A 22,962-nucleotide genomic window follows, 5' to 3' on the forward strand; every position below is an offset into this window, starting at 1 on the left:
GAGGGTGTGTTGGTCACAGCCTGTGCCCCCGCGTTGCTCGCAGGCTGGTGAGGAGGCAGACAGTGAACTACACCCCACGCTGGCCAGGAGGTTGGGAGAGGTCTGCTCCTGTTGCAGGGAGAGCCAGAGGGAGGGGCAGTGAGGTTAACTTGTCCAGTAAAGATGTGGTAACTATTGGTCCTTCAGGATCGGTGAGCCATTTCTGCCATGTTTGAAGACGAATGATTCCACTGATGTAGGATTTTTTAGTGCATCTTGGATTCCCAAGATGTCCCCTCCCACCCCTGTCCCCAGTGCACACGACCCAGGATGCGTACCCTCGCTGATCCCTCTGACACGTTCTTCCCACAGTTACCTTAGGGGCCTCCTTCCCTTCCTTTGGGTCTTCACCCAAAGATCATCGTCTCATGGACACCCCTCCGTCCTTTCTCTGATGCCCTTTCTAAAACTGTAACCTCTCCCCCCTTATCCATACTTCCTAGCCTCCTCCCTGGCTATATTGTCTCCTCCTCCTCGCCACTTACTCTCTGATTGTCACCGTCCGCATCTCTCACTAGGACGTGAGGTCTGATGTAACACAAGCTCTTTTCGGATTGGGCTTTTTTCTGTATTGTTCCCTTCTGCATCCTCAATGCCTAGAGCAGTGTCCAGCAAGTCCTAAATGCTAAATAAATATTTATTGTCTGCATTAACTTTTTAAATATAGGAGTCTTAACCTAGGTAATAAATACAATTGCCCTCCAAATTAGGGAATGAGTGAAAAAAAAAGTAATACACTTTGCATCTGAAGTCATGTAGGATCTCAGAAACTGCCCCCCAAGTTTTCTAAAAGTGATTCTTCCAACTCCAAGGTGCTGGGTGTTATTACCATCTAGAAACATAACTTTTTTTTTTTTAAATAGCAAGTGTGGTTTTGGTATGCAGAACTGGGTGAATTGACCCTTGGGTATTGCCATTCTGGTTTTGTGGTCATTTCTGATGGCATCCTGAGTGTTGTGTGCCTGCATGAATGCTGTGTCTTTTTTATCCAATGGGTCCCGTCAGGACTGTATTTTATGCAGTCGCTCTGGATGTTCCGGTAATTCACCAAGCTGGCAATTTGTTGGTGTGATTAGGGCAGTGCGGCAAATCTCAGATGCATTTAATAGGCAATCTCACGCTTTTTATGTTCACAGAAAAGGTGGTGCTCAAACCTAATGATGTTTCAGTATTTACGACGCTCACCATTAATGGACGCCTGTTTGCTTGCCCGCGAGAGCAGTTCGATTCACTGGTAGGTGTGGACAGCCTCCTCAGAGCAGCATCTGCAATCAGAAAAATTTGTCTGGAGCTTAATTTTTGCAGTCACATTGAACCTGGTTGCTAAAAAATCTTGAATGCTACTTGTCTTTTTCTCTTCTGCAGTCAATTAGATAAGCCTCAGGGCTTCATTTGAGATGCTCTGAGCTTTAGACTCTCCTTTGTGGAAGTTAGCCAAGTAGCACCACTACTGGGACATAATTCAGCTTTCAGAACTCTTTAGTAACTCACCTCCTTGAAACGTCCCCAATTTAAATATTAATATTAAAAACCTGAATACTGAGAGACCAGGATAGAAATAATTTTTTTTAAGATGAGACGTGGTGATTTATCTTACCCCTTAGGGGGATGGAGAAGTGCATTATGGCGGAGCAACCCTCCGGTCCAAGGAAAACGCTGTTCCCTGAAAGGGCTCTCTCCATCTTGCAAATGAAGTATCAGAGGCCAGCCACTTTCCCCAAGTCTCCAAAACACCTGTCTGCAGCCACACATGACTCGCTGTGAGGAAAGGCTTAATCAGCTCCTGCTACTGAGTGACTCTTCCTCTCTCCTTTATGCAGGAAGTAGGGTTCATTTTTTTCTCCCATAGCCGTTAGGCATGGAACTGAGTGGCTATCAGAACATCTGAGAAAGCCTGGGGGGCCAGTTCAGAGCAGAGAGAACTAGCCTCTTCCATCTTTAGATGCACAGGGCTCCTTTACCAAGCAAAGCACAGCATGGGCACTAGAGGGAAACAGCATCCCATTTTAGGGGGAGAATTCACCCACGTAAGTGATGCACGAGTGCGTCCCAGTTTAATCAAATCCGGCATGACAGATACATCAAGATTCCCCTCCTTGGACTTTTGAGAGCTATGAGGTTCTAGCCTCATCATGATTCTGACTGTAGCACACTTAAGCGGACTTTGGTGACAGCTTGAATTCAGCTGCAGAGGAACTTAGCAGACGTGGCACTAGTTCCCCGACTGCTCCCCCCGTAGCACCCCCTCAGTGCTGTACGATCTGAATCTGCTCACAGTCCTCTTCAGCTATTTCTCATCGTCTGCCTTCATTGCTTTCTGAAAAATACATATTCCCCAACATTGAGGGATTGGTGGGGGGGATATGGCGTAAATGAGTTGTCGCGCCCTCTCCTGGAAGTGACAGCTGTCAAAGCCAGTTCAGCCGGAGCCCGACTGAAGGTGCTGCGTGATGTGTTTGCCACACAGCGCTGGGGCCTCTCTCGCCTGCTAGTTCTTGGCCACAGTGCCCAGCGACGTGGTGTGTAGATGGAGAGTGTGGACTGGCTCCAGCTCCCTGTGGGGCAGATGTCCTAACTTTTTAAGCCTCTGTTTATTTGCGCACAATCCTGCAGCCTTACAAGCTCTTAGTCCTCGCCAGTCTTCCATTTTAAGGCCCGAGTAATTGAAAGGAATTTACTCGGCAGCAAGTGCCCGGGACGTGAACTTGCTGGACTTCTTGCTCTGTGCTCTGTCACTCACAGGGCGGCAGTTACACCATCACACTAAGGACGGGTCCAGCCTTACCTGCCTCACAAAACTGTAGGCACGGAGCTTCTTTTCCGGCTTTCTAAAGATTTCTTTGAGGATGGTCCTTCTAGGAAGAGTCGTATGAAGGATGACTCTGCAGAACAGAATGTTGGCCAAACCTCTGATCCATCAACACATACTTAGGAAGTGCTAGCTTCTGTGGGACACTGGACCAGTGTCCCGGAGCCCCTGTCCTTATGGCAGTTCCGGTCAAGTTAGGGAGACGAAACTAACACAAACAGCCTGGACTGAGCACATCACAGTGCTAAAGCATTGTCTAGAATTAGCAGAGTGCCAGCAGTTTATCCTAGTTGCTTAAGGGCTTGGATTCTAGAGTTTTACTCTCTTGACATTTTAAGCATAAATGTTAGTACAGAGCAAACTACAATAAAACCCCGTTGTAATTTGGTTCTACTTTTATCCATTCACGAGTTCCTTAGGTTTTTGTTTAGGGCCTCTTTTATACCATTTCAGGCACTGTGGATAATTCTGACTCTAGGATGGTCTTGAAGATGAATCCACCATGGTTCTTGTGCCTCAGGGAGCTCACAGGGCAGTGTGGGACACCAAAGTGTAACGAGCATCCAGTGTGGCAAATGCCATTGCAGAGCTTGACACAGAAGTGTGGGAGCACGAGGAAAGAGGATGCTGGGGTGGCAGCTTCCTTTAGCCTTCTCTTTGCCAGTGTCAGTCAGCCCATCCTTTTACTGTCTCAGTTTTCTCATCTGGAAAATGGGAGGGTAACAGTGCTATTCTCCCAATCACCACCATCTGGGCTTAAGAAAGAATTCAGCTCTGAAAAAGAGCGGAGAGAGGAAGAGGGAGTCTGTCGACATTCTGTGCCTCTGTGTGGGCACCTTTCAGATCTGTCTGTGCAGAGCAGACCCTACACAGCCTCTGCTCTGCTTCATCTGAAGGAAATGTCCACAGGGATATCTATGAGAAAATGGTCCAAGGCATTGCTTCCTCAGGGACCCACAGTTGGGTGTAAATTCCCCACTTGAGGTAGAAGAGCCCTCTTTGCTGCTCAGATAGACTCTGGTGATTCATGGACGGAAGGGGTCAGCCTGCCCTTTGCCAAAAAGGGGGAGGGCTTGGTGAGCCCTGCTCACTTGAAAAAAAAAAAGAGAGAGAGGCGTTTCTCCTTTTCTCTCAAAAGGGATTCAGGGTGATGGACCAGCATCCACGACTAAAAGAATTTTATGGCATCTTCCCTGTAGTTGATGGGTTCATTTATCCTCTCTGTGAAAAGCCGTAAGACCTCAAGGAGAAAAGATAAGGAGCTAGGCAGACAGGAGTGTGCAAACACAAGGAACAGAGTGGGAGGGCAGGTCCACAGTGTTCAGAGGGGCTGTGGTCCCCGTGGCGCAGACAGGAGGGAAGGCAGAATGCGGAGAGCCTAGCTGAGCCTGAGAGGGGGCCTTACACCTTGCATTTAAAACCTGCCCCAATGTTTTTAACCTGAGACGTACCCTGCTTGAAACCATTCTTCTTTTTTGCTTCCATATGCTACGTGCCCATCAGCTTCAGGTCAGCTCCCTAAGTTTTAAAACTTTGGGGTAATGGTTTTTCTTCCCGGCTCTCCGTGCCCTGCATAGAGTGAACCAGGAACAACAGGGTGTGCTTGTACACGCGGGTGCTGTTCTCATCACGCTTCCCTGCGTCTGTCTCGGTGCAGCACGTCTGAGAGTGGAACCAACTTGGAGGGATGATGGGGGCCTCCTTTGTGCTGGACACCATGCTTACATGCTGCACGTAAATTATTTCCATCCAATTCTCTGAACAAGCCTAAGTACTAGGTACTGGGCCCCCAGCGCATTAGAGCTAGAAACGGACAGTCATGAGATTGGGGAATCGAGCCAAGTCTATGTAGTCAAAGTGGGGTGCTCTCTAGAGAGCATTCACCTGATCTGTAACAAAACCCTAATGCCACATCCAGCACTCAGAGACTTTCTAAAGCTGTTCAAGCTGTTTATTTGGTTCCCCTGGGCTCCCTGTTCCTGCCAAGAAAGTCTCACAACGGCGTTCCCCACCTTTATGGCTCTCTTGCCATCCTTCAACCTATGACAGACCATCCTGGATACTCAGGGGAAACCTTGCTGTTCTGAACCCACCCAGTTTGGTCTGTTTCATCTTTTACAGCCCAGCTTCTTTCTCCAAGAACCTCTCCAGGCCACACATTCATTCCATAGCCTACTGACTCTCAAACAGCCCATTCAGATTTCCTTATCTGTTTTTCCCTGTATCTAGGAGTCAGGTGTGTGTTGATGCTTCTTTCTGTCCCTTTATACGTGCAGATGAATGCCAGCAGCTGCCTGTTGATTGATGTGCAGTGCTGGACTTGCCGCTCAAGGCTGCCTCCTGTTTTAAACTGCAAACTTTCAAATGCGTAGGATGCAGTGGGCATTTATAGAATGTAAAGGTTGTGGGCAATGATGATGCTAGAACGCGAACCATATTAGTACTTCCAACCTACATACTGAATATCCAAATAGGCTTAGCATCGTATTGGGGGAGTTGTCTTTTAATTCATGTGACTTTTGTAACTTTAAACATATTGTTGTAGGTCAGTGGGTATTAATATATTATACATAAGTTTCTAATGTATACAAATCATTCATCTTATTAAGGAAAAGCACCATAACTCGTCTCTTATAAAATAAAAACGAGATAAGTCGGATAGAAAGTTTGGGCCAGGGGTTTTCCAGAGGGTGGTGGAGTTTAGCCTTCTGGTGCCTGGCTGGAAACACCGTGACCACATGACCAGCACCCCTAGCTCTGCACCTCTCAGAAAGTGGAGGAAGCGGACAGCAGGTGTGATCACATGTAGTCACAGAGCCCTCTGTCGCCTGGTAACCCCGGGCGGTGTGTTATAGGCGATGGAGATGCAGCAACTTTACCCCTGTCTCCAGCCCCTGCGATAGTAAGGAGCTCTGTGGCTAAACATCCAAAGCTACCATGCCAGCATCTGCTTTGGAATAGCTTCAGCGGGAAATAGGAGGAAAAAGTCCCCAAGAACTTCTTTCAAGTTCACCAGGGAAAAGGAATTGTTTCCAGGGGGCTCCCAGGCCCACGCAGAAGAGAACCTCCATAGGTCTGTCTCCACCGAATCTTGTTTGCCATGGGCCACGTTTTTCAGCCCGTGGAACTGATTCGAGTGATGACGACGACTATATGGATGGCATGGAAGCAAGTGAGCATTCAGAGCAATTTCTCCTCGGGGTAAAATCAAAGTTTCAAGATATTCCTGAAAGCATCTCCAGAATCCTTTCCCCTCAGAAACTCCTTACAGCGTTCAGCTTGTCTGTTCTGAGATTCTGTTTTGAGGTTCTGATATATGCTTTGCATTATTATTTGTAGACTCCCTTGCCAGAGCAGGAGGGCCCAACCGTTGGAACAGTGGGAACTTTTGAACTGATGAGCTCCAAAGACTTGGCATACCAGATGACGATTTATGATTGGGAACTCTTCAACTGTGTGCACGAGGTAAGGTGCTCCGCTGAGACTGTCCCTCCGTAGGTACCATAGCATCTCTGGATACACCCTGCAAATGTTAACACGTGCTGCAATGTGGAAACCACTTGAGAGGTTTTTTAACTGTTGAGTTTATTAATAAAGCCTGTTATGAAGTCTTTGAGTGTTAAAGAAAAATCTTCATGATTCACAGCAAGCGCTATCTTCCTGAGTATGTTAAGCTAATTGCACCTACTTTCCAGTTACATATTGAACAAGCCTCATTGAGCCCTTCAGATTTTCAAGTTGAAGTTCATTGAATCCCCGTCTGCGATCGTATTCACATTTGCTGACCAATAGCAATTTGTCACATCAGATGGAGAAGCCGAGCGGGTGTTTTGATTCAAAACCAAAGATGTGACATCATTTTTCTTTCTTCTAGCTGGAGCTAATCTATCACACGTTTGGAAGGCATCATTTTAAAAAGACCACAGCAAACTTGGATTTGTTCCTGAGGAGGTTTAATGAAATTCAGTTTTGGGTTGTCACTGAGATTTGCCTTTGTTCCCAGCCCAGCAAGCGTGTTCAGCTCTTAAAAAAATTCATTAAGATAGCAGCCCAGTAAGTATCATCCGCCTGGGGAGAGAAAAGCATTTGAGCTGGGTTTTCATGTTATTCCCTTTGTTTATGCCTTAAAAAGAAAAGTAAGATATAAAATCTCCTCATGCACCGGGACCAACCACAGGGGCTTAAGAATCACTGAACTCATGTGAAAGATGTGTTTTGTCGCTTTTGTAATATTTGACATCAGTGTGTGAATTAACATTTTATGGCACTGATGCTCGAGTTAAAATTGTGACCTCATTTTGCTGTGACTCAGACTTTGTGCCTCCTTCGGTTTAAGAGACCCTTCAGCAGACAAAGTTCTGCTGTACAGAGCTCTGTCTAAAGGGCTTGGGCTAGTCGAGGTCCAACATGACGCATTCTCGCCAGTAGAGGGCAGTGGGAACATGCAGGTACAATGGCGCATGCAACTCCGAATAAAATCGGTAGAATGCATAAAGGCAGGCTAACCAGGCCCATGAAAATCATCTCCATAAACATCAGAAAAAGCCAGCATCTTATAAATATTCTATTTAATAGCACTTCATGGGAAACAATTTATTTACTGCAGGGGCCAGTTAGATTTCTCCCTGACATGAATTTAATCTTCTCCTGCTATTTAGACATGCCTGACAACCTCCTGTTTACTTCCATGTTTTTGGTATCACCACAGTGCTAAAAATAAAACGCTAAATGCGGCTGGTGGCTGGGAGACTTCTTTCCCTTCTAAATGCAGGGAGCGCTAGCACAGGAAAGTGGGGAGCGTAAGTGACCCCAGCTAGGCAATTTTCTTGAGCCAAAGAGTTTAGATCCCATACAGAGTCTGATTTCCAGAGCTAAACAAAGAAGCAAATGCTGCCTGACATCTTGCACATATCAGCTTGCCAAATGCCTTGAATTATTTTGCCAGAAATTGGGAGGGGGTATCCCATGGACCCAAATGCTGGTATCTCTTAATTGGCAAGAGCTGCCTTGTGGAAGAAAGATTTGGTAAAATGTTGCTTGTGAATATCTGGTTCAGAGTGTAGCCACTTTCCCCAGGAGCCTGAATAGCGTTGTTGCAAGGGACAGATGCCTCTGCATGTGTGGAAGGAGATGACAGTGGAACTGTGACAGTATGTGCTCCCTGTTACGAGGAGAACGTTCTGTCTTCACCTTAGCCTGGCAGAGCCACGTGCAACAGGGAAAGAGAGATGAACTCTGCACACAGCCATGGTGATCAGAAAACCTTTGGGGGCCTAATCCTGCTGTTTTACAGAGGCAGCCTAGGAGAAGCTTTCAAAAACTCAGGAATTTTTTTTTTTTAATGTTTTTGCCTTTCTTATCCTTCTTCCTTCTGATTATGGGTAGATTTGGCTTTCAGAATAAATTGGCTTGTATTATTTAACAGTTATTTAAGCTGTGTTCTCCGACAGTAGAACTTTTTACACACCCCAGCTGGAGAAGATTGTCGACTCTGAAACCAAGATTTACATGAATGAGATCTAAACCTAGCGTCAGTTGGCTTTTTTTGCATGATATTTTTAGAGAACTTTAGCCCATCCTATTGAAGCTCTTTGACCTGCCCCAAACTTTGGGGTCCAAATGTTATCATCCCCGTTTACAGGTGAGGAGACAGAGCCTTAGAGAAATTTCAGGACCCACCAAGGGTGATAAAGTGAGTTGGTAACAGTGACCAGAGCAGTGACCAGAAATGCAGGACTCTTGTCCTGCGTGTCCTTTCAAGATCACACAGTAGGACACAGGCAAACGTGTCCCTAACCCTCCTTACTGCCTTCAGCCCCGGGGTCTCTGAAGTTGCGCTCAGCCCCTGACCTGAGAGCCACCAGCCTTGCACGGTGAAGGCCCCTGCTTGCTTCCTCACCAGTGACAGAGATTTAGCTTCTCTAAATCTGTTTCCCATTTCCACACAGATCATTTAAGAATCACTGCTTGCTGCCTCTGCTAAGAGCACACAGGCAGCCAATGCAACAATTTGATTAGCCTTTTGCAAAAATGCTAATCCAAACAAGATTTAATTACAATGCAGTCAACTTAGATAACCATATTGATTTGTGGTAAAGGATTTGCGCTTACTGCAAAATGGATTCTTTCCCTTTGCAAGGAGCTTGGTATGAAGACGTTGAAGATTTCTTTTTCTTTTTCAAGTTAAACCAAACACTGGGCTAAATATTGCCATTCTAATAAGAACCTTCAGCCTTGTCCCCCAATATTCTTATTCCCAAATATATGTTCATAAAAGCTAATAGGGCATAAATACAGATTCAGAATGATCAGCATGACTGACATCAGTCAAACACAGAAAATAAGGTTATTTTTGGGTCAGTTGTTTAGGTTATTAGCTGTATGGGCATCATTTGTAAATTGACTCTTTTCAACAAATTAGAAGCATTTACAGGGTGGGTGGAGGCCTTGGTGGCTGCTGCAGTGTGACTCTTAGTTCCCTCTCACGCTGCCAAAGCCTGAGGTGCCCAGGTTCAGGCTGAAAGTCTGGAAGTCTTCGACATTTTGCTTCCTCTCTTCCTAGCCCGTGAGCTGTTTTCCCCCAGGTCCAACAAGGCTTTTAGCAAGCTTTGGGATTATAATAACAATCCCTGGGGTAGGTGTCTTTACATTCTTTCTCAAAACCTGAACCTCAGTGGCCAAAACCCATCACCTTTCTAAAATTACAGTGAGAAATCAAACAGCAGAACATGGTCACTCAGGTGGAACTTACACAGTGCGTTAAATCTATCACTGCCCGTTCTCATAGAGGAGTCCTGACGAATATTAATGACCGTCAGAAGATAGAACTTTAATTTTTTTCTAATCTCGCTCAGAAGTGGCATTTCACTCAAACACGTGCCTCTTGTGTTTCAGCTGCAAGGAGTACAAAAACCTGAATTCCTTTTTTGCCATCGTCATGGGGCTAAGTAATGTTGCCGTGAGCCGCCTGGCACTAACGTGGGAGGTAAGCTTCAGCTGAGATCCAGCTGTGACTTTTGCCTTAAGGATAAAAACACAGGCTCACCAGTGAGCTTTTTTTCACAGAAATATCACTCACACTTGTATAACAATGGAAAAGGTGGGACACTTTGAGGGAAGTGACCTGTCTCCTTTTTCCCATTTGCCCCAGAGTATGAATTATAACAGGTACTGTCCTTTTGTGTACGGGGGGCCGAGGGGCTCTCAGCTTCTTGGTCTGTACAGTGTAAATAGCGATAAGTCTGGCTCCTAGGTGCAACACGAATCGCAGCGTCGCTCGGATGACTTCAGAGGTCTTGCTGTAGATCCTATTGTTCTCTGGAACGTCTGCTTCTTGCTTTTGAAATGAGCCTTATCTGTAATTAAGAGAGGACAGAAGAGCCATTTTTCTCCAAGTAGGCATTTTGCTCCTGGGAGAATTGGCCAGAAGGCCAACTGTTTGGCCCAGCTGAGCGCTAAGGATCTCAGAAGCCCCGGCAGACCTCTCTGTGTGTGGAGGAACAACAGTTGGCTGGAATTCAGTTTGGTGCGAAAGTTGTGCAGGTGTGCTGTGAATCTCTGTAGCAAATACATTTTCCGTGGTTTGTTGATGGTTGGTTATTTGTGCTAGAGAACATCTTCATTTTTCATCAGCTAAGGACTCAAAATAGGCCTGACCCCTCCTCTCATGTGGTACAGAGTCAAAGCAATACTAATCTCTAATAGAACACACACACAAAAATAGACTCTTACTAAAAATAAAAAAAGTATGTGTAAGTGGGGCAGAAAAAGAGGTCAAGCATAGAGGCGTGGATGACAGAGACTTAATTTGCAACGATGCTTTCAAAAGGCACCGAAGACAGCTGTTTGCATCTCTAAATGTTTTCCTTGAAACATTTCCTTCCCCACTGCCCTCTTGAAACTCTTTGCTTTCTCTGTTCCTCCTCAGTGTTTCCACTGTTTATAGGACAGGTCCTCACAAGTCCTTCTGTCTTGGGTTTCTCTTCGGATTCCAGGCAGATGCAGCACCCGGCAGCTCATCCCCTGAATATAGGAATGAGGGAATCGGGGAGGCCTGCACGCCATGCAGCTGGGCCGCTTCCAGCCAGTAAAAGTCAGTGCTGCCAGGAAATCTGCGCGATGATGTCAGGGTGCCTCCCCTCCCTGTGGCCCACAGGCCTTGGAATCTCTGGACACCTAGGGTTCCCTGTCACATAATGTGCTTTCTCCAACCTATTTCCAGCTTTTAATCCTCTCACAGAGTCCAAATGATTTGGGTGGGAAAATCAAAGCTATAAAGCCTCATGGGGTCCAGGAAGGCCAGGTATAGGTACACAGAAGAGCCACCAGACATTAAGGCTGGAGCGTGGGGGCAACACTCTCAGGGGCCCCTTTCCTGGTCTTAAAGAGAGAAATAGCAGGCCGCCTGGGCGGTGGGGGGGGGTAGGGGGGAATGCAGTCAGCGAAGGGAGAGGGTTCACTGACCAGTCCTTCACTCCACGGGGGGAGGAAGGAGCACAAGCACACGTGGGCTCTTCCTGCTGTTTCTGCCTGTCGCTGGAAAGAGAAGAGCCACCTTCATCACTTACACGGCTCCATCTCTTAAGGTGAAATGTAATTGGATCATCCTGCAGGAAGAGCCTTCATTCATAAGCACCTCAGACGTGGGTTTATCTACCTGTACTTGCTGAAACCCTCCCACACGGCTCCAGTGAGTCACGGGATGGCAGCAGGAGCAATGTGGCCTCTGGGAGCTAGAGAACACGTGTGAGACGGCCAGGGACCAAAACAGAAAATAGGGTGGAGCCACGTGGCAAAGGGAATGGTTCAACATGGAAGAGAAAGATCAATCTGAGATAAAGCAAGAGGGAGTGAGAGCCCGGAGCAGAGTTTCCTGGCCTTGGTGGTGCTGATGCTTTGGACAGGATCGTTCTTGGGGGTTGCGGGTTGAGGGCATCCTGTGCCATGTCGGAGGCTTTGCAGCATCCCTGGACTCAACCTACTATCTACCAGGAGCACCTCTCACTCCACCCACCCCCGTAATGACAATGTCTGCAGATATTACCAAGTGTCCCCGGGTGGGAGGAACAGAATTGCCCGCCTAGTTGAGAACCTCTGCTCTGGAAGCATGGGGTGTAGGAAGATCATAGTGTGAAGACCCACAAAATGTTTTATTACCCTGTGCACTCCTGCCTTTGACCCAAAAGTCGGCTAAGTAAGGAAAGAGAACTAGAGTGCAGATCTAACCAAAGAGGTCATTCACTCCTAATTTTTAAAATGGTCTGTGTTCCTGGAAAGTGATCGCCTAACATGGTGATTGGGACCGTCCATGCGGCATGAGCACCTTGCATCCCCTGATGCCCATCCCAGCCTTCGTCCCTTTGAACTTGCCCTCTAAGCAAGGGTATCAGGTTTCGTGTTTCTTAGCTTGAAACAGGAGCTAAGAAAATGAGTTTCAAGATGATGAGCAGACTAGTTCCTAGAAACAAAATAAAATGTTTTACAGTATTTAAATGGGAATGTGACAAACCTATTCAGAAAAGAGAAAAAGAAGAGGAAGGAGTATTTCAGTGGATTGCAGGGGCCTGACTGGTGAATCAGTGGTTGACGGTAGACTTCACTGGAAACATACCACGTTGCTCTGTCTTGGTGTGGCCCTGTCAGAGGAGAAGAGTTCAGCTTTACTAAAAGCTCATGACCTAAACAAAGTGAGAACTAATAGATTGAAAGATACTGGTGTAGATTTATGGGTACAGTCAGTGATGTTGAATCATATGCCAAAATATAGCCATGAGAAATTACTAAATTGATAGAACTATCAATTTTTGTGTTACAGCAAGGCAGAGTCATGTGGGAGAAACACCTGTGTAGGGAAGCATAATGCCTCCCTACGTAAGGGAGGCAGCAGAAAAGGAGGCTGGCTTTGGGATTACGGAGGCCCTGACCGGTATCAGCCATGCCACCCTGGCATGTCATTTAAACTGAGCTGTAATCTCTCCCATCTATAAAGTACAGGTTTAATCCAGTCAAATACATTTTTATTGAGCACTTACTATGTTCCTGACATTCTTTTAGACACTGAGGCTATAGCAGTAAACCAAACCGATAAAAATCCCTGTTCTCTCGTAGCTTACATTGTAAAGGAGGGGGAGGGTTGAATTAGGTAGTTTCTAAAACTTTTAATCCTAATATTCTCTGGCCTAAATTCCTAACTGTGGGAATCAGAGAGTTTAAAACAGTGAGGGGTTAATTCCAAACCACTTGTAGTCTGGGAATGTGGTCTTTTTTTATGAATAATCCACCGCAGGAAACATTATAAAAGCAGTAAGACCAAAGCATTGGTCGTTAGTGTTGGTTCAACTAGGTTAAGACATTTAAAAGACAAGTTCTCTAGATTCCAGAAGATTATCCTCAGATGACAAGACAGATTACAGTCTGGCCTGTCTTAGAGACGTTTGATTAAGAGCCAAAAGAAATCCATTTCCCCTAGAAATGGTGACACAGGATACATATCAAGAGACTGAATCTGACATATGAGTGTGGCATTTTCATTTCATTAACAGAAACTGCCAAGCAAGTTCAAGAAGTTCTATGCGGAGTTTGAAAGTTTAATGGTAAGTGACAGTGGCTCCTTTATTCTGTTCACTGTCTGCATTAATCCAATTTCTGATTAGCTGAATTGAAGTTCTCATTTTGGAAATTTTATCCGTCCTTGCATGACTTTAAGAAGTTTATGATCCCATTTTAAGTGCTGCTAAAACAAGCATGTCTGACTAATGAATGGCACCCTCAGGTACTAACTTAAAGAGGACTTATGTCCCACTTAAGGTCAATTTGTGTAACTAAGAAAAGCAGTGTAATAGGACCCTTTCCATCAGCACAGGTTGGCCAAGGGTTGGAAGCTGCATTTTCCTTGGCTTGCCAAACTGATTTTTCCCCATTGGTGGGGAGGTGTTAACAGACAGAAGAAGAGTGAGTGGGACTTGGCAGGAGTGAGGGGAGGGTTTCAGAGAAGGTACGTCCGTCAGGACTGGCTGTGCAGGACAGGGAGGAGGGTGGTCAGCTCTGGGAAGGAGACGGTGCTTCAGCAGAAGGGGAATCTCGTAGCTGGGGTTTGTTTTACATTTGGCGTTGGCTCTCAAAGGGGCTCTCTCCCCTTGACCCCGATAGGCATAGCTCCCCTTCAACCAAGAAAGGAAACAAAAAGTAAATGATTTTCATGTCATACGGGAAGCTGTTTTGAAACAAAAATCAGTTGGTTTCACTAAGTCCACCTTTCTTTTGTAGCTACGCTTTTTTCAAAACTACCTGCTTGGGAGATGACAGGCTGGGTGGTGTCTGTGTCACCAGCTGTTAACCAGCATCTCTCTGTTTCTCTAAAGGATCCTTCAAGGAACCACAGGGCCTACAGGCTGACAGTAGCTAAGCTGGAGCCTCCTCTCATCCCCTTCATGCCTTTGCTCATTAAAGGTAATTCCAAGGGAATGCGCAGGCCGAGCCAGTGATGAGTATATGGGGAGGAAAATGAACAGGAGCCTAATCAGACGGACCTCCCTGGGACGAATGAGCCCATCTCTCTACCTTCTTCTTCGTCCCCTCTCAGCCCTGACTTTCTGAGTGGGTTGGAGAGAATTTTTAGAGAAGCAGGACTCCATCCAGGCATGGTTTGGAAGACTTGATGGTGAAATAGACAGTTAGTTTGGAAATTTTACTAAGCTCAGGTAAAGTGCTTTAGAAAGTTAAACACCTAACATAAAAGGAACTATTATCGGCTTTTTTCAACTGCAGTGTTATGCAAATCCTCTAGCTTACTCCAAAGGTGCTATTGTGGTTTCTTACTATGACATATTTCTATTAGTGATTAGAATGTGACTTTTATTTCTTTGCAGATATGACATTTACTCATGAGGGGAACAAGACATTCATTGACAATCTAGTAAACTTTGAAAAAATGGTACGTACAGTATTTTTACCTTAACCACTTTTTTTAAGATAAAATTTGCATTTGTACTAATAAAGGAAATAATTTCCATATAGCTGCCATGTTAAAAAGCTAGTTTTGAAATATTAGGTTCAAATTGGCTACCTATTTTAGTCTGTCAGTTCTCTTTTATGAAACTGAATAGTATTTGCGCAGCGGCTCACAGCAGCAGCTGGCTTTTATGCTGTGTGCTTCGTCCTTGGCTGCCTGTTGCTAAAATGCATGAATGTTCCAGAGTGACTTCCATGTTGTTGTTTTGTTGCAAGGTTTGTGGAGCTAGACTGCCCAGGATGCCTTTGAAATGTTCATCTGCTGAGCCTGACTTTACTGCATGTCGGTAAAAGGCAGCTCTACAGAGGATCTTTATTATGAAGCAGTCATCTGAATGTGTATCACTTGTTCCAGTAAAGTTCACCCAAGTTCAGAGTGGGAACTTGAAAATCTTCATAACCAAAACCATTATTTTTTTTTTTTTGAACAACAGTTGGGTGGAACTGGCACATACTCAGTGTATTTCCCAGTGCCCCTCCTCTGCAGAAAAAGCTGTGTTATCTGGCATTTGTTTGCAGTTTACTTTCTCGTCTTCTGTGAAGCAATAAGGCAGGTCATGCCAAAACCTTTCTTTAGCTACACAGCACACAGTAATAGAATGCGCCACTGTCTTCTAAACCCTTCGGCTGCAGCTGTGCGGATGGGGTGTCCGGGTGTTACCTCTGTGCGGGTGAGCACGTGCCTGGGCTACGCGTTGCAGTGGTGAACGTGGAGCTGCCGGGAAAGCTCAGGACTCGGAGTCTGGGGGACACGAGGCTCAGTTTTCGGCTGCATCCCTTTGTAGCTGTCCCTTAACTTCTCTGTAAGTCTGTTTCCCCAACAGAAAATGGGGATGTGGCTGCCCCATCTGTCCCTGGAGATGATTGATGGGTTGAGAGTATTTAAATCTTCCTGTAAGCCATACAGTGCTATAAGCATTCTTATCAGAAAACTATTCTAATTGTTTCTTGAAATCCAGCTAGTATGTGTGACTCCAGGAGAATTCCAAACATCTCACAGTAATCCTATAAGGACCGGACCACTGGACTTTGGGAACGAGCATATTGCAAAGCCTAGCCTGGTAAAGACGGGCAGCCAGTGCTGGCACCAGGTCCTGTGTCTTAAGCTTCTTAGGAAATAGCACATGAGTCCACACTCCTCAAAGACACTTTATACTAAAGGTCAAATATTTCTCAGCAGTCTTTCCCTCCCACCCCCACACCAAGGGCAGAGTATGAACATCTCTATCACTGTGTCAGTTTAATAGTTCTATGATCAAAGGGAAAACATTCTTTGCTCACATATTAGTATGGGGAATTAAACACATTTCCCTGACTTCTCAAAAGAAAACGTGTTTTCCAGAAATGAAAGATTTAGCACATAGGTAAAGAACCTTCCAGATCACCTGGGCAACAGTACAGGCTGAGGGTGGCTAAGCCAACCATCTGACTGTGAAATATCCATGTGCAGAGGCACAGAAGTCAGAGTTTGCTAAAGAGTTGACTGACCTTTAGCACTTTTGATCATTAAAGTAAACTACGCAGAACAAACAAGAACAGCAGAAGGAGGATGAGAGTCGTTTCATCTAGGTTTTTAGATCTTAGCATTGCATCCACAACCTGCAAAGGCAAAGTTAAAATCGTATTCAGTGGATGTTCAGAGCGTTTCCCTTCCCGGTTTCTACACTGCATACTGACAGCAGTGGATTCTTACATGCCTCGCAGGGAGGAGAGAGGTCCTTCACACCCTGCTCTGAGAGAGTCCACTTTGGCTTGAAAGCCACTGAAGAGCTCAGATAGCAGTTCAGCGGCACTAATGGAAACCTAAATGAATGCTGGCTGAAGCAAGATAAGTTTATTCCCTTCTCACTTAAACGTCCAAGTGTGGTAGCTCTGCTCCAGGAAGCAGTCAAGGTTCCAGCCTTCTCTCTTGCCATGTCATCATCCATGTGGTCCAAGACGGTGGACCACCACCACCCCTATCCCAGCTAGAGCAAAGAGGAAAGAGGTGAAGACCCACTCTTTCCCTGTAAGTATATGACCTGGAGTTGCACTCACCACTTGGCTCACATTTTATTGGCCAGAAGAAACTCAGTCACATGAAAAGTTAGAATGTATAGCCCTTAAATTGGGTATCCATGTGCCCCACTCAAAATCAGAGGATTTTATTACTATGACAGAGAAGGAGAGAAAGGATACTGAAAGAGTACTGCTAGTTCTCTGCTCCGGCAGCTATAAACTGTATTTCATTTGATAAATCATACCATGAGAAAGTTTAATTGTACAGTTGCCCTTCCATGAGTTAGGTGTTAATGAACTGGAATTTCATAAAGATTTGATTATGTTTTCTAAATCTGGCTTTGACCAACCTGGCACTTGCTGCCAACTTTTCAACCTTTTCTCCCCATAAACTAGCCCACCCCTGCCCCTGTACCACCACCACTTCCAACGCCCACTGGTGGCTGCTGTTATTGCTGTGTTCTTGGAGAAGGACGCATCTGTCTCCCTGTGCAGGTTGATGTCCATGCCACTTCCCAGTCATCAGCAAGGCCAAGGTGGTGAGCAGAGCTGGCAGCCTTTGTGGGGCTGGTAGGCTGTATCTCCTGAGGGAGCCCCTGCCAGGGGCGGAAGTCACCAGGGTAGTCGGGGACGCAGATGCCTTTTCTTGGTGGCAGCATTGCACCGTCACAGCTAAGTACTGTGCCAACCCTAAGCATTTTTGTTTTGAACCTCTTCACCCTTGAGGTATGAAACGAGGATTAGAGAATTTGCTGCATATTGGTTTTCAGGATTTATGAGTATGAACAAAAGAGAATTCACACTCTGATCCTTATTCAAAATTTTTTTAAAAAGCAGACATTCTTTCATTTGGGGGGAACATAAAGGAGTATTCAAAAAATGTTTGAATAAAGCCCTTTGTAGCTTTCTATGGCATACATGAATATTTATAACATTTAGGAGGTAGACTAGCAATGGATTAGAGGATAATATGCTGGCCGGCTGCCACTAGCCCAGCCTGCATAAAGCATGCTGATAGCCACGGTGCTGCTGTATTAGGAGGTTGGTTCTGTTTCAGACATACCCATATTTAGGTGGGTTTATTTATGACTGTTATTTTAAGATAGTCATTTTATTTTGAATGAGAAGCCTATCCAAACTTCTCTACTTCTGGAAACATGGACAGAAGCTAATTCATGAAGGAAGGGCAATGCTTTGAATCCATATGTTTTTGTATCACTAATCATGCCATTCCACGTTTAGCAACAATATGTTTTCTATCATCAATAACATTATCACAAGATTCATGGTGAGAGCACTGGACATATATCAAGCTATGGGAAAAAAGTCTCCAAGTAAAACTCTTAAGTGTTCAAACCCCCCAATTCCCAGACCTTTCCAATGCAATAGAAATCTACAAGAGGACTTGGAAAGTTTACTTCTTCATATAGAACACATGAACTGGGCTGAATGCAGATGTTCTGAAGGGTATGTTTCAAGGCAGTTAAATATGTGTAGAGTATCTAGGCAAAGAATTTTTCTATAAAATATAAAAGAAATCCAAAACGTAATCCTTGGCTTTTAGGAGATAATATGCAATTGAGAAGATAAAACACAAACACTTGAAATATTAAAAATCAACAAAAGCTATAAAAACTAGTTTTCAACAGTAATAAGAGATGTCAAAATGGAGAAAAGATAGTTTCTTCAGCAAGTGGTATTAGGAAAGCTGGACGGCTACATGTAAATCAATGAAATTAGAACACTCCCTCACACCATACACAAACAACAACAACAACAAAACCTCAAAATGGTTTAAAGACCTAAATATAAGACATGACACCATAAAACTCCTAGAAGAGAACATAGGCAAAACACTTCCAGACATAAATCGTAGCAATGTTTTCTTAAATCAATCTCCCAAAGCAATATAAATAAAAGCAAAAATAAACAAATAGGACCTAATCAAACTTACAAGCTTTTGCACAGCAAAGGAAATTTCATAAACAAAATGGAAAGACAACCTACGGAATGGGAGGAAATATTTGCAACTGATGCAGCTGACAAGGAGACAGAGAAAGACAAGGGCTTAATTTCCAAAACATACAACATACAAGCAACTCAATATCAAAAAAATTTAAAAATTAAAAAATAAGCAGAGGACTAAATAGACATTTCTCCAAAGAAGACAAACAGATGGTCAACAGGTACATGAAAAGATGCTCAACATCGCTAATTATTAGAAAAATGCAAATCACAGCTACAGTGAGGTATTGCGTCACACCGGTCAGAACGGACATCATTAAAAAATCTACAAATAATAAATGCTGGAGAAGGTGTGGAGAAGAGGGAGCCCTCCTGTGCTGGTAGTGGGAGTATAAATTGGTGCAGCCACTATGGAGCTTCCTTAAAAAAACTAAAAATAGAATTGTCATTTGATCCACCAATCCCACTCCTGGGCATATATCCAGAAAAGACAAAAGCCCTAATTCGAAAAGATACATGCCCCCCAATGTTCATAGCAGCACTGTTTACAATAGTCAAGACATGGAACCTAAATGCCCACTGACAGATAGAATGGATATATATACATGTATACACACACACACACACACACACACACACACACACACACACACACACACACACACACACAGGAATACTATTCAGCCATTAAAAAGAATGAAATAATGCCATTTGCAGCAACATGGATGGACCTAGAGATTATCATACTAAGGGAAGCAAGTCAGACAGAGAAAGACAACTATTGTATCACTTATATGTGGTATCTAAAAAAATAGTACAAATGAACTTATCTACAAAACAGAGACTGACAGGCATAGAAAACAAACTTATGGTTACCAAAGGGGAAGGGGGGAGGAGGGTTAAATTGGGAGAAGGGAATTAACAGATGCACGCTACCATAAATAAAATAAACAAGGATTTACTGTATAGCACAGGGAACTACATTCAATATCTTGTAATAAACTATAATGGAAAAGAACTAAGAAAAAAGAATATAGTTCTCTCTCTCTATATATATATATGTATGCGTAACCGAGTCACTTTGCTGTATACCTGAAATTAACACTATTATAAATCAACTATACTTCAATAAAAAAGAGATGTCAAAAGGCAAAATGCAAAGAGGTAACTTCCTGCAGCTTATAAGAGGAAAATAAAACCATGTTAAATATAACAATGTAATATAATCAAATCCAGACTTGTTACCCTGAGCACCCATCCAGCTTCATCTCACACTTCATCTTTTCCATACTCAGTCCCAGTTGGTGAAACCAGCCTTCTTTCTTTTCCTTCCTACCTCAGGGCCTTTGTGCTAGCTGTTACTTTTGCCTGAAATTGTCTACCGCCAGTCCCATGTCTGGCTCCTTCACATCATTCAGGTCTTAGCTCATGTGTCCCTTCCTCTGAGTGGTCTTCCCTGACCACCCTTCAAACATTCTTCTCTCTGCCACACCTCACCAGACAGCTTGTTCTCAGATACCTTGCTCTGAAGCTGGTTTCACAATCTGAAATGCTCTTCTTTATTGCCTCTTCATTGCCTGTCTTCTCCACTAGCATGTAAGTGTCCTTGACCAGGTATCTTATCTGCTTGGTTCACTGATACTTCTCTAGCACCCAAAAAGGTGTCTGACACATCATAAGTATGCAAGAAATGTTTGTTGAATAAAAGAATAACCCAATCATATTCCAGTGTTGGACTTAGTGAAATAGGACAGTGCATTAAAGCATTTTTAGAGGAATTTATATAACAAGGGTTTAACCCAATAGTATTTTCTACTTTGTTAGAAAAATCTGATTAAGCAGAACGTCCCAAGCATTTTGCATTACTGATACGTTATGCAAGATGACTCCCTTAGCCTTCTGTTCCTCACTGGACATTATTCTGTCTCCCCTCCTCCCTGTGTACTGTGTCCGTCCTTCAGTGTCCTTCCCTGAGGGCAGAGATGTGAGTGTACCTGCACACTCACCTGAGCTGCCGGGTCCCAGGATCACCATATGTACAATATACCATGAGTATCATGCCTGTTACACACTTGTATCTGTATGTCACACACCTCTTGGATATTAAAGATCCACAAGATGGGGCTCAGGGTTCTTCCTCAGGATACATATATGAAGGCTGGCTCAGCTACTGGGCCATTTTATCTTTTATCTCTGGTCCTTACTGTGCACTTAATTCCACTTGGTTGCTATCATGGGTCTTTGCAGGTTAGAGACATATATGTTTCTAGGTCTTGTTGTGGAAAAAAACTCTTGTCCCAAGATATGAGGGTCTGAGTAAAATCATCAGAATGGTATGAATGTGGTTTTTACACATGCTAAGTAAGGAGTGGTTGGCTGAGATCCTACATTCGATAGGCATACAGATGGAGCAGAGGCAAACCTGTAGGGGAAGAAAGAAGAAAAGAAAAAGCAATCTGGCAAACTTTAAGGAGAAGGATGGCAAAGATCTCAAGGGAAGGAAAGACAAAAACTGTTGAGGGCAGGCATTTAGATGCCTGAGGTCAGGGAGCAACTTCTCAAGGGACTCGGAGCAGAGAGGCTGCCTGGCCTAGGAAGTGGACGGCTGTTCTGGCAGCTGGCTGTGAGTGGGAGGTCGAGAGAATGTAACAGTGCAACGTGGTGTTTTCTGGAGGGCCTGCTGGTCTCAATTTGAAAGACAGACATAGAAGTCCCCTCCACCTCAGGGATGGAAGAGCCAAGGGAGAGCTCAGTCCGGGCAAAAGACTCAGTACAGAGCTGGCCAGAAAAGCTGGACACAGCTGGAGAGGCCTGGTGGGTCACTGACCGTCTGCAAAGAAGTGAAGGTATAACGTGGCCAGCCCACTCCTGAGGGGAGGGTGCCACAGGAAGTAAACGGGGAGCCTGGGCCCCCAAGTCTGAGAAGAGGCCCCTCTGACACCTCATTGGATTCAAGGGAAATTCCTTGCATCCGAGCTTGAGATAGATTTGCGGTTGGGACCATAACCTCAGGGCCTCTCGCCTGGGACAGGCTTGAGTGTGGCCAGCTGGTCACTCCCTCCTCTGGATAGCATCTTTGTGCTGGCCACTCTGTGACTCAGGCCCCAGGAAGGACATCTGCTTCCGAGTCTATTTTCAGCTTCATAAAGAAAGAAATACCTGAGGGTAGTCCTTCTCATGCCGCCTCATTTGTCCTCTCTGAGCTGCCCGTGTGAGTCCATGTCCTGATGGAGATGCATCAGCTTTCAGCTGGGTCCGTCTCTCAGCCCTGTAGGTGAGGACCTGTATGAACATACTGACTCTTGCAAATAAGCTCTGAAGACCCGTACTTAGAATTCATCCCAAGGAAAGTGTGGCTGCGGGAAATTGAGAATGTAAATTCCCCGAGGGGAGCCTGGCATGCTAGCTGTGGACTGCTTTCTTGGCTAGCATCGTCCAGGGCCGGCCGATGAGCCAACCCTAAGGTGGTGATTCCCAGCAGGGGTTGGGGCTATGTCAGAACCAGCTCAGGTGTGGAGAGGGGCCTCACACTGTCCACCTACACTGATTCAGGCATCTTCTAAAGGAGCATGGGTTGGGGGGAGGGTATAATCAGTGGTAGAGCGCATGCTTAGCATGCACAAGGTCCTGGGTTCAATCCTCAGTACCTCCGTTAAAAATAATAATTAAAAATATTTAATTAAAAAATAAATAAACCTAATTACCTACCCCCCCCCCCAAAAAAAGCAAGTCTCAGAAGAATTATGTTAGGGAAGAAAATCTATTTAAATAAATTAAGAAGTGCGTTTTCCCTCTGCCCCTGAATTACAAATCGCTGTTTTAATAAGCTAGTTGGTAATGGGAGTGTGTCATAACCTCAGGTTTGTTGGGATGGGGAGGAAAAAAAACAGATGAGAAGCTCTGCTTTGGAGTCATCAGGTATTTTCCCAATGGCCCGGCATTACAGGAGAGTTGCCTCTCCTGCTCCAGGCAGGCCAACCTGCTCCGGCAGGACCTCCAAGCCTAGGGTATAATTTTTGGCTTCATCCCTGCTGTGGAAGTTGGATAATAAAGCCCATGTCTTTTAACCTTAGTTTCTGCCAACCTTCTTTAGCTGAGAACAGCAGTGAATAAACAGTCAACTACTGTCAAAAATAATACAT

General features: G+C 44.8%; 1 protein-coding gene and 1 long non-coding RNA gene across 12 annotated transcripts in view; one reads left to right on the forward strand and one right to left on the reverse strand.

The window, feature by feature from the left end:
* RAPGEF4 (Rap guanine nucleotide exchange factor 4) overlaps positions 1-22,962 on the forward strand; it is a 273,427-nt gene that overhangs the window by 243,110 nt on the left and 7,355 nt on the right. For 9 of the 10 annotated variants that reach the window (XM_010960700.3, XM_045520925.2, XM_045520926.2 and 6 more), the window contains 7 exons: positions 1,176-1,273; positions 6,188-6,313; positions 6,723-6,901; positions 9,743-9,833; positions 13,390-13,440; positions 14,209-14,296; positions 14,716-14,780. In XM_010960700.3, the coding sequence (XP_010959002.2) occupies positions 1,176-1,273; positions 6,188-6,313; positions 6,723-6,901; positions 9,743-9,833; positions 13,390-13,440; positions 14,209-14,296; positions 14,716-14,780 (698 nt within the window). Of the gene's footprint in view, positions 1-1,175; positions 1,274-6,187; positions 6,314-6,722; positions 6,902-9,742; positions 9,834-13,389; positions 13,441-14,208; positions 14,297-14,715; positions 14,781-15,073; positions 15,164-22,962 lie in introns of those variants that run through there. The other variant, XM_074363889.1, reaches the window with a different exon arrangement.
* LOC123618482 (uncharacterized) overlaps positions 9,653-22,962 on the reverse strand; it is a 30,533-nt gene continuing 17,223 nt past the window's right edge. For both annotated transcript variants that reach the window (XR_012507037.1, XR_012507036.1), the window contains one exon: positions 9,653-22,088. This is a non-coding gene — a long non-coding RNA (uncharacterized LOC123618482). The remainder of the gene's footprint in view (positions 22,089-22,962) is intronic.

The sequence above is a fragment of the Camelus bactrianus genome, chromosome 5, assembly GCF_048773025.1.
Source record: "Camelus bactrianus isolate YW-2024 breed Bactrian camel chromosome 5, ASM4877302v1, whole genome shotgun sequence".
NCBI lineage: Eukaryota > Metazoa > Chordata > Mammalia > Artiodactyla > Camelidae > Camelus > Camelus bactrianus.